At 39.4% G+C, this 16,056-nt stretch overlaps 2 protein-coding genes across 2 annotated transcripts in view; both read left to right on the top strand.

Annotated features, from left to right (window-relative positions):
- The first annotated feature begins 2,519 nt into the window (after nucleotides 1-2,519).
- LOC121422127 (WSC domain-containing protein 1-like) lies at nucleotides 2,520-10,718 on the top strand. The gene is made up of 7 exons (XM_041616967.1): nucleotides 2,520-2,787; nucleotides 5,114-5,361; nucleotides 5,936-6,111; nucleotides 6,921-7,098; nucleotides 7,599-7,775; nucleotides 9,578-9,778; nucleotides 10,225-10,718. The coding sequence occupies exons 2-7, from the start codon at nucleotides 5,145-5,147 to the stop codon at nucleotides 10,614-10,616; spliced, it is 1,341 nt and encodes a 446-aa protein (XP_041472901.1). The 5' UTR covers nucleotides 2,520-2,787; nucleotides 5,114-5,144; the 3' UTR covers nucleotides 10,617-10,718.
- Nucleotides 10,719-14,724: 4,006 nt separating this feature from the next.
- LOC121421339 overlaps nucleotides 14,725-16,056 on the top strand; it is a 47,662-nt gene continuing 46,330 nt past the window's right edge. Inside the window, exon 1 of the mRNA XM_041616026.1 lies at nucleotides 14,725-14,944. Within this exon, the coding sequence (XP_041471960.1) occupies nucleotides 14,868-14,944 (77 nt within the window). The 5' untranslated portion in view covers nucleotides 14,725-14,867. The remainder of the gene's footprint in view (nucleotides 14,945-16,056) is intronic.

Here is a 16,056-nt window from a genome sequence, read left to right as displayed (position 1 = left end):
TCAAACAATGCGAGCGCGAAACGTGAGCTGAATTTGTGTACATATCGACCCCAAACAGGGACATTTTAGTGACTATTTTTTTTAAGGAATTCATGAAGAGCATACATGCACATGTCTCACCATAGTTATATAATGCGAGCGCCAAGCGCCTGTTAATTTTGTTAAAATTACATCTAAAGACAAGAACCACTTTTTGTAGTCATTGAAATCATGAACACTATACATGTTATACGTATCTCACTAATCAAATATTGTGAGCGCGAAGCGCGAGCTGAACATGTTTTAAATTCAGACATGCAGAGGGGCATTCTAACTGAGGCTTGTTCGTAGGAATTCAAGAGGACCATACGTACTTCAATAACCAAACGATGCGAGCGCGAAGCGCGAACTGAACATTTCTGAAATCCAGACTTGAAGAGGGGCATTCTAAGGCTTGTTCGTAGGAATTCACTATGACCATTTCACAAACCAAATGATGCGAGCGCGAAGCGCGAGCTGAAAACCATAATTATGTTTGCATCGTGTTGGCATATCGATGGATGGATCGGGTGGTTGGGTGGGTGGATGGATGAATGGATGGATGGATGGATGAAGGGATAGATGGACGGGTGGATGGATGAATGAATGAATGACTGGATCAAAGAGTGAATGAATAAATGAAGTGATGGCTGGACGTTTGGATCGATTGATGTGTGTATGGATGGATTTATGAATGGATGGATGAATGAGTGGAGGGATGGATGGATGAACCGATGGACGCATGGATGGATGACTGGATAGGTGAATGATGGAAGTATAGATAAATGGACAGACTGACAGACAGATAGAATGAGTGAATGAAGTGATAGATAGATTAATGTGTGATTGATTGATGTGTGTATGGATGGATATATGAATGGAGGGAGTGATGGATGGATGTTTGAATGGGTGGATGAGTGGAGGGAATGATGGATGGATTGATGGATGGGTGAAAGATGGAACGATGAAAGGATGGATAGATGGATGGATGGATAGATCGACAGACTGACAGATAGACAAACATATATATTGATAGATAAATTGATGTGTGATTGATTGATGTGTGCATGGATGGACGCATGAATGGAGGGAGGAATGGATGGATATTTGAATGGGTGGATGAGTGGAGGGATGGATTGCTGTATGCATGGATGGACGCATGAATGGAGGGAGGGATGGATGGATATTTGAATGGGTGGATGAGTGGAGGGATGGATGGATTGATGTGTGCATGGATGGATGGAAGGATTGGTAGATGGATGGACGGATGGAAGGATAGATGGATGATTGGATGGATGTATTGTTAGATGGATGGATGGAAGGATGTATGGATGATTGGATGGGTGGATGGACGGATGGAAGGAAGGATAGGTGGATGGATGATTGGATGAATGGGTTGTTGGATGGATGGCTGAACGAATGGAATGGTAGATTGATGGATTGTCTCAATGAGGAGGGGGGGGGGGCTGCCCCCCCCCAAAAAAAAAAAAAATCAACGGCCAAGATAAAAAAAAAATGGGGGAAAAAGCCGTTAAATATGATTTCATTTAGCAGTAGATCCATATCACAAAATCAAATTTCAATTTAAAATGTACATATTCGCTCGCTCACAACATTTCTTATTAACTTTCCCCACATATGCCATGCCTGTACCCGGCCTTCAAATATCTTGGGTTCATTACGTCATTACTGTAAGACGGTGCGATTTGCATATAAATAACGCGCCCAGGGAAATGGCTATCACACGAGCAAGTTTAAAATTATCAGGCTGGTAGCTTGCTCCGAGCTTGAGTCAGGGGCCGCGGAACGGTTTTCAAAGTGGGGGGGGGGGGCTGACCATGCAAAAATCACAAGCATGTGGTTATTTTTACTTTATTGTACACGGTTTTGGAAAAAAAGTGTAGGGGGCTGAAATCCCCCCAGCCCAAACCCCCCCCCCCGCTTCCGCGGCCCCCGTTAGTAAAAAAAAACCTCGTTCAAAAACATTTCATTCAAGAAAAGGAGAATGTTTCTAATCTATCAGCCTATTGAAGCACAAACTCTAGAATTTTGCATATCGAGTGACGGAAGATCGCATGGCGCATTGAATACATTCCTTCGATCAATAACTACCAGTGCTTTCTATACGTTCTATTGATCAATGCGCAGTCACACTCGACGAAACCGAGTCCAAACCGACCGATGGTATGTCATTGGCAATAACGTAATAGCTTTGATCGGTCTGGAGTCGGTCTCGTTGGTGTGACTGTAACCGAAACCGACTCCAGACCGACCGATGGTATGACATTGGTAATAACGTAATAGCTTTGATCGGCCTGGGGTCCGTTGCAGAAAGAGTTGCGTTCAAACGCAAGTCACAAAACCATCGTAAGTCCCAAATGCGCGCTGTTGATTGGTTGAATATCAAGTTGCGCGTGATTTTTAGAGTTGCGATTGATTGCAACTCTTTCTGCAACTGGCCCCTTGGGTCGCTTTTGCGGGTGTGACTAGGGCAGGGTATTGTTCCCGCACGCTAAGTCTGTATTCAATAATCCACGTACAATCGAAAGCATGTATGCGGTGTTTATACATGTCTTCAGAAATTCTTACTTCCATCTTTAACAGTTTAAGGAATGTGAAAATGGGGATATCACTACTGTGGAAGGAGGACCGTAATGTTAGCACAACTACTAGACAGGGTATGGCAACAACGCACTGCATCGGACAGATATTTTTGCGTCAGATCGTATTCAAACCCTGCTTTGAAGATAAATTTGCCTTGAGAAAATGGTAAGTCGTACCTTTGGATTGCCGAGTTCGATTAGATCACTTTGATCCTACCTAGTTTGCAATTTGCCTTTATTTCACCTTAATTCAAAAGCCATTCTTTCCTGATGCAATCAGAATATGGAACTCCCTCCCAGCAAAGATAGTTCACAGCACCTCCCTCGCGTCTTTCAAGCAGGAGGTGCTGCAAAGGAAGATTCGTTAAGTTGCTGATGTTGTTATTATCTTGGGTTTCAAGGCGCGTATCATTCAGATATGAATATTTACGCCTCTTTAAGGCCTCTTCTGTTTTTAGCCGCACATAGTTTTGTAGAGATTTTTACTCGCACTATTCATCCGGGCACTTGACAGCACATCTTGTACGATTTGCCAACGGCAGTCTGTACTTTACTTTACAGGAAGAAGAATTATAATTATATAATATTGACTGGCCTTGAGGGGAACATCAAATATATTGCCAGCAAAAGAATCATATTGGCCCGAGTCTTTAGACGAGGGCAATATGGGTCTTTTAAGGGCAATATATTTGATGTTCCCCGAAAGAAGAGCCAGTCAATATTTTTATTATCATCCAAATCAGATATCTAGAGCAAAAATCATGATAATGGGGATATTTCTTTAAAAAATAGAGTTCTATTGTGTCATGTTAATATCGGTCTAGGCTCTGCACTTTACCATTATGACGTACTAGTACTTGCAAGCTCTCGGATCCAGCGTTGTCTTTATTATGACGTATATTGTTGGTGCGCGGATCCTTATGAAGCGTATCTCTTTATACGCATCCACAAATGCCCGGATGTGAGACCAGGGAAAATACAAAGGTATATTTTGCGTCGTCTCTGCATGCAAAGTAAATGCGCACATTGAGACCGAGGAAAATACAAACAATATACCTACCCTTCCCGATATTCAGAAAATGTAGGGCAATACGGTTTTGTAAATGACCAGCTCAGATGTCTGATACGGGTGATAATAATAATTATTCTCCTATTATTCTCCTTTGAATGGTAATATCTTGTCACAATGTTGGGTTTATTTGTACTTCTTCAGGGCCTACATATGCAGCTAATAATAATAATATAGGTATATTTACCCAGGGAAGCCACTTCAGTTTCGAAAACTGTTCTACCAGCCGGCAGCGGACCCTGTTATTATTATTACCCCGGCTTTAGCTGAGCTGCCTTGGCGCTCAAGCATTCAAGATTTCAATGGTTATGCCATCATTAATTGCCACATTTGTAATTTGTTCTATTGTCTTTCCATTGATGCCCTCAATCAAATTGTTGATTATTCTGGCCAGGTAATGGCACACCTTGCAGCCTGCCCCCCCCCCTTGCCTTGAGGACTTCTTGATATTTTTTTGAATAAATATTTTGACATATACGAAGAAGTACATGTCAAAATATTGAAAACAAAATATCATCACGGAGTCCCTCGAGGCTACTCCCCCCTCTTCCGCCTTTGAGAGCCTATCAAAAATATTTAATGGAAAATGCCTTGCATACGAAGTCAATTTTTTTTTACGATAGTAAACCGTGTCTCTCAGCAAATCAAAATCAAGGAAAATTGTGAGATCTGACAACCTGTCGGATGAAAATGTTGATGTTAAAACGCTCTCCGGATCGTGGGACGGCCAGGCAGGTACACCCTACTCTCAAACACACGGGACTGTCATTACCGTCCTATCCAAAGGACGGAGTGTTTTCTAACGGCATTTTTATTTACAATAAATGCAAACTCCTGCAAATATGTTGGTGCTAGTTTGGTACAAACATATTACACAGTGAAATATTACATATATATTTGTAAATTTAGAGGTGATACTCCAAGATAATGTTGAATCCTTAAAGAATTTTATCAAATCTCCGAAAGGGAAACTGAATACTATATGACCAAAAAAGAAACAAGCTCGCTTTACATTAAAAAAAAATGGAGATTTGAGCTTTGAAGAAGTTCACTTGTAAAACACGTTGCATTTTTTTATACCCCGCAAGTACAGGTTAATATTTTGCCACGGCTCATTACCTGATATATTGGTTGTACGTATGTGTTCAGACTCAATTGTTTTAGTTAGTTCTGGATTATGTTACTTGTAACTTTTTTTCTTTTTTTCTTTATCAATGTTTTTGTTTTATTTTTGTTTCTTTGTTTACAATCATTTCTAATTATGTAAATATTAATGTGATTTCTTGTAATTGATTATTTATGAAAACAATAAAAACATAATTTAAAAAACATATTACACAGTGACGTAGGCTGATCATTGTTTTTTATTGATTGTTTTTTTTTCTAATAATGGCTCTGAAATATGTTTTTATCTTTTTTTCAGATATCAGTTATCAACTTCGCAATTTAGGGAGATGAATTTTCGCCCCAACTGCCGGTGTTATCGCTCCCGCTTCAAAGAATGCTTCTTTTTGATCAGCGGCGTCGTCTTGCTCTGGTACTGCGTTGGGATTTTGCTGAACCACAAGCCAATTGATGATCCATTGAGACGCACTGCAAAGAGGACCAGCGAAATTAAAGATGTTCGCAATGAAAAGACCATAAGCCGTCAACAAAAAGAACATGTATCGTGTAAGTAATTTTCATCCTGATTCGGTAGAGGTGTTCAGGATTTTAGGAAGTGAAATTTATTGTATTAACATTGAGTATTGGGGAAGGGAGGAGAGTTGAGTCGGAAATATAGGGGGGGGGGGGAGAACCATGCAAAAAAGACGTTCAGATGGTCAACTTTACATGGCTCTACAGAGCTAGAGCCTCTAGTGCACTTTATCCTTTATAAACATTATGCCTATATCCATGTGCGTACAGATTGGGTGGGGGATTGGGGCCGCACCGTGGCCCCTAAAACTTCTACTGCCAAGAAAAAAGGGCAGGGGGAGAGAAGGGAAAGGGAAGAAAACAAAGTAAAATATGATATTTTCTGAATATTAAGTCAAAATCTAACACAAAATTAAATTTTTATGTAAAGAATGTAAAAAAAATGTTCGTTCGATCGCATTACCCTCTCTGGATTCAACTGATTTTTGCCACATAGTCCTTGGTGTGTTCCCTCATTATCTTATTGTTTTAGTTTGCCCATTACCATGTTGACCTCACTGCCTAAGTGGTCCCTTCTGATACATAAATTTTTTTCTGCCATTTTCAGCATTGAATAAAACATGGCTCCCTTGGAAGAAGATTGGAAGCCAAGGTGTTTACCGCGCATGCGTGAAGAGACCGGAACCGGAAGCAATGAGAGACGTCATTACAGGGGAGCTAATCCTGCAAGACAGAGCCAGCAGACTCACAATTGAGGCATGCGTTGACGCTTGTATTCAGTTGGTAAGTAAGAAAAAAAAAACACAGAGGGGTTTAGATCAATTTATAATCCCTAAGGCCCCCTCACACCTAACCGAATAGCCTGAAATATGCCTTGCGATGGATGACTAAAGGCATTTTTTTAAATCGTTTTCAATGGTAACTGATACTAAATCATATTTACCCTTCGTGTTTGGGTTTGTACATCTTCTGAACTAACAGCTGCGATTATTCAAATTCGCGCGGAAATTTTGAAAATTTTTGAAATTTCCCGACGAATTGAAAAATCGTTGGTCATCTGTTTGAATTCGCATCTCTTATTTAGTCTGCGGTAATCGTTCGTTTGCCGTTCGTGTGTGTTTGTCGCGCATAGTCCCTCTTCGCGCTTTTGCCAAAGTGACCGATCTCGAAAGAATCCTTAACGGAGCAACACGATAACACAACGAACAAGATTGCCTGATTTATTCCCTCGTCTTCGTTTCTGATCGCACGCCATATCAAACCATTGATGACACCATTCCTGATTTCATACCTTAAGGTCTATAAAACCGTGACGGTCAAATTTTCGAGTTTAATATTTGATAGAAAATATCTTTGGCATTGCATTCAAGCTTTAATGACATTTTTTCACTTTTCGATTTGTCTTGTCTTCTTCTTCAGCTCATGTTTCCTCTTCCATTGTCTTCTTCTTCTTGATCTTCCTTCTTCTTCACCTTTACCTCCACCTTCTTCTTCCCTCTTCCCTTTTTTATCCGATATATTCTTTAGTAAAATTTACACGAACATTAATGTAAAACATTTTCTTCGCCGTCATAACATCTTTTCTCTCCTAGGTGTTTACGTACGCATCACTGAGCCGTGGTAGTGAATGCTACTGCACAGACCTTTCATCAAAATCACAGTTCTTGTCGTACGAAGACAGCGCCCTCTGCGACGTGAAATGTACAGGGGACAGGTATCACAGCTGCGGAGGAGATAACTATATGTCCGTTTATAGGACGTCCGTACCAGGTAAATAAAACATAAATTTCGGTCATGAACTTACTTTATGATTAAACAATTTCAAAAAATTCATGAGAAGATCCAAGGCTTCTCAGTGAGGTGTCAGGTTGTCCGTAATTTTGCAATGCATGTATGGTTGCTTGCTAACGAATACTAGTTATGCATGCATGGAACCATGGACCTACCAGTAGGTCCATGATGGAACACACCAAGTCAAAGGCGTTTAACGACGTCTCCTTTGCCTCAGTTTTGTGCATCAATTACAGGGTTGGCACCATTAAGATCCGGAGCAGGAGGACCTAATATCTGTTTTTTCTTATTTCGTTTCGTTGGTTGATTTTTTTTTCTTGGAAGCTCTGTATAACATTCTTTTCACAAACCTTTTTTTTATAAACGATCTCAGAATATAACTTCATTACCTTTTTTTATCAGATTTGATTTTGATCATCATTATCTTGTAGGTATATTCTTTAATGGTATTTCAAAGTACTATATATTTACTCCTACAGATGCTAGATGTTCCGCCATTAAACTGGGCACCCCCGGCTCGCTCCCGCTCATTGCATTGGCTTCGTACCCCCGGTCCGGCAATACATGGACGCGACATCTTATTCAGAAAGCGACAGGAATATACACAGGGAGTGTTTATTGGGAGGGTGAAAGGGAAATGAAAGTTGCAAAGAGAGGTAGTGTATCACGTTCCGATTCTGATTCCCCATTCCTCTCCTTCCCATCGCTCACCAGGGGGGTGTTTCACAAAGATTTAAGTATGACTTAGGTCGCACTTAAATGTCGACGCGTACATGATATGCAACGTACGCGCAATCTTATTGATCAATACGCAGTAGTGCGCGTCCTCTTGGCATGATCTGACCAATGCTGTCATGCCTTTTATACTGCGCGCAACTAGACATTTAAGTGCGACTCTAAGTCATACTTAAATCTTTGTGAAACACCCCCCATGTCTCATATCTTAATCATGATAATGGAAGTGCCATATCCAACGCCATCCAAACCCAGTTCCCATGCATTCTCCCATGCCAATTCCCGTATCTCTTCCCAGCCGTTCCACGAATCCGAATTCCCATTCTCATCGAATCCCGATTCTCTTTCCCATCCCTATCCTCATTTTTATTCCTAATCTCATCATCCCTGTTCCCATTTCTTTTCACGTTCCCATACAAATTTCCGCTCTTAATCTAATTCCCATATGCATGCCTATTTCCATCCCCGTTCGTATTCCCATTTCCATTCCCATTCTTACTCTCATTCCTATTCCCATTTCGTATTCCCATTTCTATTCTCATTCCTAATATCATCCCTGTTCCCATTCTATTTCAATTCCTATCCCTATTATCAATACTATTCACTTTCTCTTTCCTATTACCATCCCCATTCCCTTTCACATTCTCATTTCCATTCTCATTCCTATTTATATGACCCCTGGGGCCAGTTGCAGAAAGAGTTGCAATCAATCGCAACTCTAAAAATCATGCGCAACTTGATTTTCAACCAATCAACAGCGCGCATTTGGGACTTGCGATTGATTTTTTACTTGCGCGTTTAAACGCAACTCTTTCTGCAACGGGCTCCTGTTCCCATTCTATTCCTAATTCTGTCCCAATTCCCATTCGTTTCCATACTCATTCCTGTTTTGATCCCTGTTCCAATTCCTATTCCCATTCGCATTCCCATTCATATTTCCATTCCTGTTTGTATTCCCCTTTCCATTCCCATTCTCATTTCCATTTCAATTTCTAATACCATTCCCATTTATATTCCTATTCTTATCCTATTCACATTCCCATTCCTAATCCCATTCCTATTCCCATTCCCATTCATATTCCCATTCCTATTCCCATTCCTAATCCCATTCCTATTCCTATTCACATCCGATTCCCATTTATATTCCTATTCACATCCTGTTCACATTCCCATTCCTAATCCCATTCCTATTCCTATTCACATCCGATTCCCATTTATATTCCTATTCACATCCTGTTCACATTCCCATTCCTAATCCCATTCCTATTCCCATTCTCATTCCCATTTGTATTCCCATTTTGTATTCCCATTCATATTCCTATTCACATCCCATTCCCATTCCTATTCCTATTTCCATTCTCATTCCTATGATTATCATCCCTGTTCCCAATCTTATTCATATTCCCGTTGCTACACATATTACCATTCCTATTCCCATCCCTTTTCCTTTCTCATTCCTTTTCACAGTCCCATTTCCCATTCCTTCCCTACTTCTTAACCCACCCAAGCACATTTCCACATACCATCACGATCCCCGTGATAAAATTCATTTCATTTCAATTCTCATCAAATTTCGGATAGGCCTGTAATCAATAATTTGGTTGTCATTTGAATGGTTTATTATTCATTCACCCTTCTAATTACAAAGTGCTTCCTATCATTCCGTTTTTATTTGAATATTTGATCAATTTCTTTATCTTTGCTTCCTCAAAATTAAACACAGAGTTCTTGGGAGGAATCGTAGACTACAAAAACAAGGACACTATCTGCGTCAAGACCCATAAGCTTGACAGGGACAAGTTTGAGGGCGCCATCATGCTTATTCGGAATCCTTACCGATCGATCGTTTCCGAAGTTTTCCGAAGACAAATGTTCGTCTCGGGAGCCAAGCGTGAGGAAGCTGTCAAATATTTCACATCAAAAGGTTTGATTTGTTCCATATTTTATTATGGTTTCATTAGGAAGGCTCAATCTGAGAACTGTACGTGATTCGGAGAGTACCCATACATTTTCCAAAGTTTTATATAACATGTATCTGTTATTTGTGTGGGGGGGGATGTCTTGTTGATATATACTGTACAAAGTGAAGATTTGTAAATTTTGTTGTATTTATCTTGACTTTATGTAAATCATCTAAATGAAATCCTTAATGAAAACTTTTGGAAAAACCGTCTTCAGTAGACCTGTTACTGTACAAGTAGACTAAGCCGTAATGAAGATATGAACAAAATGTTTGAAAAGCTGTAACATCGTTTGGTAAAGAAAAGTTGTTAAACGTCAGACCGTTTGTGCAGAGACCCAGCTGGCTCATTGCAAACATAACGTCTTCAATTTAGTTTTCATTCCTTTTAAATTGTACTTTTTTGACAGAGTGGAAGAGATACGTTGATGAAGAAATCAAGAACTGGAAATTAATGAATCTGCACTGGATACAGAGTGGGAAACCATTTCTTCCGATCTTTTACGAAGATCTCGAAGCCGAGACCGTCCGAAAGTTGACGGAGATGGTCGAGTTTCTCAATCGACCGGTGGAACACGAACGGATCGTCTGCGCAACTCAAGATCGCCCATCCTCCTTGGCAACAAGCCCCTCCCTCGGCAAAGACGGCAGGAAGACGCGTGTTTATCTCACCGAGGACCCTTTCACATCTGAAATGCATCAGAAAATTGATCAAACTATACAACTCGTCAACAGAACTCTATTTAAATTTCACAGGAAAGTTTTACCCACGGAATACCTGAAGAAAACCGATATATTCTAAAAGCTATCAGGGATATGTTGTTTTCAAGTTAAAGGACAAGTCCACCCCAACAAAAAGTTGATTTGAATGAAAAGAGAAAAATCCAACAAACATAACACTGAAAATTTTATCAAAATCGGATGTAAAATAAGAAAGTTACGATATTTTAAAGTTTTACTTTAAATTATTTCACAAAACAGTTATATGCACATCCTGGTTGGTATGCAAATGAGGAGACCGATGACGTCATCCACTCACTATTTTTTGTATTTTATTATTTTAAATATGAAATATTCTAATTTTCTCCTTATTGTCAAGTGAAACAACGATTAATTCCGTCCTAAACATGTGGAATTAACATTGTTTGATATGGCTCAGTCAAGTTGGTCCTTATTGTCGAATCCGTAAAAGATGAAATATTAAATAATTCAAACAATTACAAAAAATAGTGAGAGACATCATTGACTGTCTCATTTGCATGCAACTGACTTGTGCATATCACTGTTTTGTGAAAAATAAGTGGAACCTTTAAAATGTCATAACTTTCTTATTATCCGATGCTAGTTTGAATTCTCTTTATTCATTCAAATCAACATTTATCTGGGGTGGACTTGTTGATTTGAACTTATAGTCAGAGGAATCTTCCAGACCTTGGGGTGTTTCACAGAGAACGAAGTCAGGTTTAGTTAAAACTCTGGTTGAAAGTTGTGGTTTAACTATGGATAGCCAATAGTGGCATAAATCTCTAACAGTGGAATTTCTATGTAGGCCTATCAGCTTATTTCTCTCTTAAATCATTCTGAACTATTTCGGAAGGATTAAGAAGATAGCTTTCTTCACCAGTCACGAATTAGGAAAGAGCACAGTAAGCGTAGGAAACATACAATGCATACAAATTTGACATTTTCTGCTTTCCAAATTCATTTTAGCACAGAGTTTGACCATGGCCCCGCTATCTAACCCGTGCACCCTCTGAGCATAATACTAAAAACGGACATGCAGAAATTGTCTTGATGGAAGACAATAACATTTCTGCTCACTCACGTATAACGAATTCAAAATTTTATGAAATATTCAACATTTTTTATGGTATATCTTGACCCGGGAGCCTAATGAGAGTCCTGATTTTGATAGAACCAGCGCCATCTAGCGATCTCAATCTGCCATTGTTAAAGGGATGCTCCAAGATTTTGTTTTTAGTACCTAAAGGGTTGGTCCAGGCTGAAAGTATTTATAGCTTAATAAACAAAGTAGAATTCACTGAGCAAAATGCCGAAAATTTCGTCAAAATCGGACAACAAATAGCAAAGTTATTGAATTTTAAAGTTTATCAATATTTTGTAAAAACAGTCTGTATGAATATTCATTAGGTGGACTGATGATGTCACGTCTCCACTTGTTCTTTTGTATTTTGTTATAGGAAATTAGGTTTATTCAATTTTTTTCCTCCAAGAACTAGAAAAATTTGATTGACAACTGATTTAGTGCATTAGATATTTATTGCTGCAACTTATTTCATTAAAAGGGAGACATATTATTCACACAAGTATGAAATAATGGAAAAAATATGATTTTATGTAATAACATAAGAAAGCGGAAAGTGGAGATGTGACATCATCCGCTCGCCTAATGAATATTTATGTTTTCACAAAATATTGCTAAACTTTAAACTTCAATAACTTCATTATTTGTTATCCGATTTTGATGAAATTTTCGGCGTTTTGCTCAGTGAATTCTACTCTGTGTATTAAGATATGAATATTTTCAGCCTGGACCACCCCGTTCTGAAGAACCTGCAGGCAGTGCCTGATCCCATGGAATCGAGAGGGCCTGGACTGAAGCCCCCCAATTTCATTTTATTTATCTATTTATTTTTTATTTTTTGGTTGAGAGGTGGCAATTGCTGCAAAGGTGGTGACCTTTTACTTTTTAGATCTATAGAAAAATTGCATTTGCCACTGCCCCATGTATTTTTTTTTCTCAGAAAAAAATGCAGAGATGTATAAAATGAAGAGATACATAACATGTTTACACAATGAAATACATGAATAAAAATGAATATCTGAATCAATGTAGACGGCCAATCAGTGTATAATCAATGAACTTGGAAAACGAGTCTCGGACATTTAGGGCGAGAGAGCAGAAGTTGGAGAAAGAGGGACTGGTATTGTTTTATCAAAAGAGTCCACGTAAATGGTGTGGTAAAAAAGGTTCCAAGTAAAATATGTCAGATCTTTTTGAAATGGAAGAACAGGAGAAAGAGAACACAGAGGGGGGGAAACATCTGCAAGTCCATCCCTGAAAAAGTTTATTTGAATAGGCAGAATAGCACGAGGAATTTAACATATCTTAACGCTGGTGTAAATAAAGACTTTATATTTACTTTTGAAGAGGGAGACTCAATTCAATCTTTGCAAACATAAAGAAATACTAGATTATTATTGGAATAAATGAAAATCGGCATATTTTCATTGAGATTGTAAGATTTTTGTCATTTTGAAAAGAAACAGCATGACGTTCATTTCGTGATAGAAATTCTATCAAGTGCCCCCTGCCAAACACTAACTGGATAACAAATGGAGGAGGGGCTTTGGGCTCTGGTTACCTCAAGATTTACGTGATCAAGATTTAAAAAAATATATTTTTAATGTTTTTTTTTTCCTCATTTATAAACTAAATAGTGTTGGGTTTGAGTCGAGACTTTAGTGGGAGAAACCCTCGGAGAAACTGACACAGATGAGAGGGATCAAGAAAGAGTGAGATAAAGAGAGAGAGGGGGGTGGGGAGAGCGCGGGGATTATACTATTTTACGCGGGCCGAGCGTGGTTCGCTGTGCATGGGGGTTTGTTTGTACACCGTATTAATTAAAAGATCTCGACGGGGCAGCTCTGGCGTGCCTGAGGGTTGTTATTCCGTCTGGTCATCCTTCGAGGGGGTTTCCCAGTAATAACCAGATAACACGGTCGATGGCCGTTGGCTTTATTTTGGAATCCAAATTAGACTAGTTTAAGTCGCAAACCCGGATTTGTCAATTTTCAATCCAATATTTTTCTTTTTATAGTGACCGGTGGACAAAATAAATTTGAATAAGACATTGTAAGCTTGCTCATTCCTCACGAAGATATGCTGAGGAATGTTTAGCCGATATAATGCAAAAAGTAAAATGTCAAATTTCACCGTTTTTTCTGAGATAACTTATTTTCAACTTAGTTTCATTTTTGCCCAAAACTGGGATTTTATTGTACCAACGGTCATCCTTATGTTTAAATCAAGGTCTGTGCTTGCAGACTTCCAAAATGTACTTGAACTGATGAGGAGGATGACGATCGATGATGATGGATGATGATGATGATGGATGATGATGGTGATGATGATGATGGTGGTGGTGGTGATAGTGATGATGATGGTGGCGGTGATAGTGATGATGATGGTGATGATGTGATCATGATCATGATGATGATGAGGATGATGATGATGACGATGATGAGGATAATGATGAGGATGATGAGGATGATGATGATGACAGTGATGAGGATGATGGTGATGATGATGATGAAAATGATATGATGATATGATGAAAATAAAGATCAATGTAAGTATTGATAGCAATGAGGATGATGATGATGATGATGATGATGACAATTATGACGATGATGATAATGATGATGATGGTGGTAGTGGCGGTGGTGGTGATGATGGTGGTGGTGGTTCTCATGATGGCAATTAATTGTGATATTGGCGAAACACTGACGGTGAGTACGAATTTACTAATCCATCGATCGTCAACAATTCTGAGGATGATAATCATTATTTCAAAAAGATTACAATCTTGTCATTATTAAAACCATATATTAGGGGGGGGGTCAAGAAGACGAAATATGTTAACAATGGCAGGCAGTAAGAACTACTTACTACCTCCATGGTTTAACCATGGAGGAAACAAAAGAGAAAACAGCGTCTGATTGTTTAGACAACATCAAGAGGAAACCCCCTCACGAATATCATACCTATTACGTAATTGGATCACCGCGCATCCCAAACCCCATTTCGTAAACACCCGTTCACGGCGCTTTTATTTTGTTTTACACTTTTCTTGTGAAAACAATATAGGCCTATTCTTTTCACTAACATGCATTGATGGAGTTAATTATCATTATATGGAAGAGAGGTGATAGGGTCGAAATTCAAGACTGAATGCTTTATTCGAAATCTCGACGAGTTTCCTTTTTGAAGAGCTGACAGTGTTTTTCTCAAGTTGCTGGAACCAGGACGATGATGGAGGCAGGTAGCTACGGAGAAGTTTGGGGGCACGGCGAAGGAGAGGAAGGGGTATACCAACCACGTGTTACGTGAGTACAGGGGGAAACGTATTCAAGTGGTGGCTGAAGATCGGGTGGTTGTTGTGATGATGGTAATGTTGGTGGTGACAGGGAAGTGGTATCGATGTCGATGATCATGATGATGATCATCAGCATGATGATCGGGTAATATTGATGATAGCGGTGAGGGTGGCGATATATTAATTGAGGAAGATGGTGGCGGGATGGCGGTGGTGGTGATGATAATAAAAATCAATGAAAGTATTGATAGCATGATGAAAATGATGACGACGATGATGATGGTGGTGGTGGTAGTGTGGTGGTGGTGTGGTGCTATTGGTGGTGGTGGTGATGATGATGGTAATGATGGTGGTATATACGTGGTGGTGGTGATGATGGTGGTGGTGGTGGTGATGGTGGTGGTGCTGCTGCATTGGTTATTGTGATGATGATGGTGGTGGTGGTGGTGATGGTGATGATGATGATGATGGTGATGATGGTGGTGGTGGTGCTACTGGTGGCGGTGGTGATGATGATGAGGATGGTGATGGTTTTGGTGGTGATGGTGATGTTGACGATGATGATAATGGTGGTGGTGGTGCTATTGGCGGTGGTGATGGTGGTGGTACAGATGATGATGATGGTGATGATGATTAAGATCAATTGAACTGTTTACAGCAATGATTATGATCACCAAGATCAGGATAGTGATGACTGTAATAATGATGATGCTGATACTGGATTTGCGATGATTGATGGGAATGATAAATTTATAATGATGATATTCTGTTGATGATTAATGATAACGATACTGTTAATGATGGAGATGATGGTGGTGATGATGTTGGCACTGAGATTGGTGATGCTTGTATTTTACTGTTGATGAATAATGATGAATTGGTGATGGTGTTGAATGATCATGATGGTGATACTGCTGAACACGATAAAATTACCATGGTAGTGATGGCGCGTCATGTTCGTGCCGATTGTGAGACGATAACGACGACGATGGCGGCGATGATGATGATAAAGATGGTACTTATTGCTTACGGCGGTGATGGTGAATTATGACGATGATATAGGATGGTCACATGGTAATGGTGATTGTCGATAGCTAGCGAATCGATTTAATTGCTGATGAT

This window comes from Lytechinus variegatus, chromosome 9, assembly GCF_018143015.1.
Source record: "Lytechinus variegatus isolate NC3 chromosome 9, Lvar_3.0, whole genome shotgun sequence".
NCBI lineage: Eukaryota > Metazoa > Echinodermata > Echinoidea > Temnopleuroida > Toxopneustidae > Lytechinus > Lytechinus variegatus.
The sequence above is the reverse complement of the archived record's forward strand: the minus strand, read 5'-3'. Positions and strand labels throughout refer to the sequence as shown.

Bases quoted from the DNA above. Each gene is read 5' to 3' on its own strand.
- LOC121422127 (XM_041616967.1), top strand. From the start codon at position 5,145: ATGAATTTTCGCCCCAACTGCCGGTGTTATCGCTCCCGCTTCAAAGAA. The intron at 5,362-5,935 runs GTAAGTAATTTT...TGCCATTTTCAG, and splicing joins ACAAAAAGAACATGTATCGT to CATTGAATAAAACATGGCTC. The intron at 7,099-7,598 runs GTAAATAAAACA...TTACTCCTACAG, and splicing joins TTATAGGACGTCCGTACCAG to ATGCTAGATGTTCCGCCATT.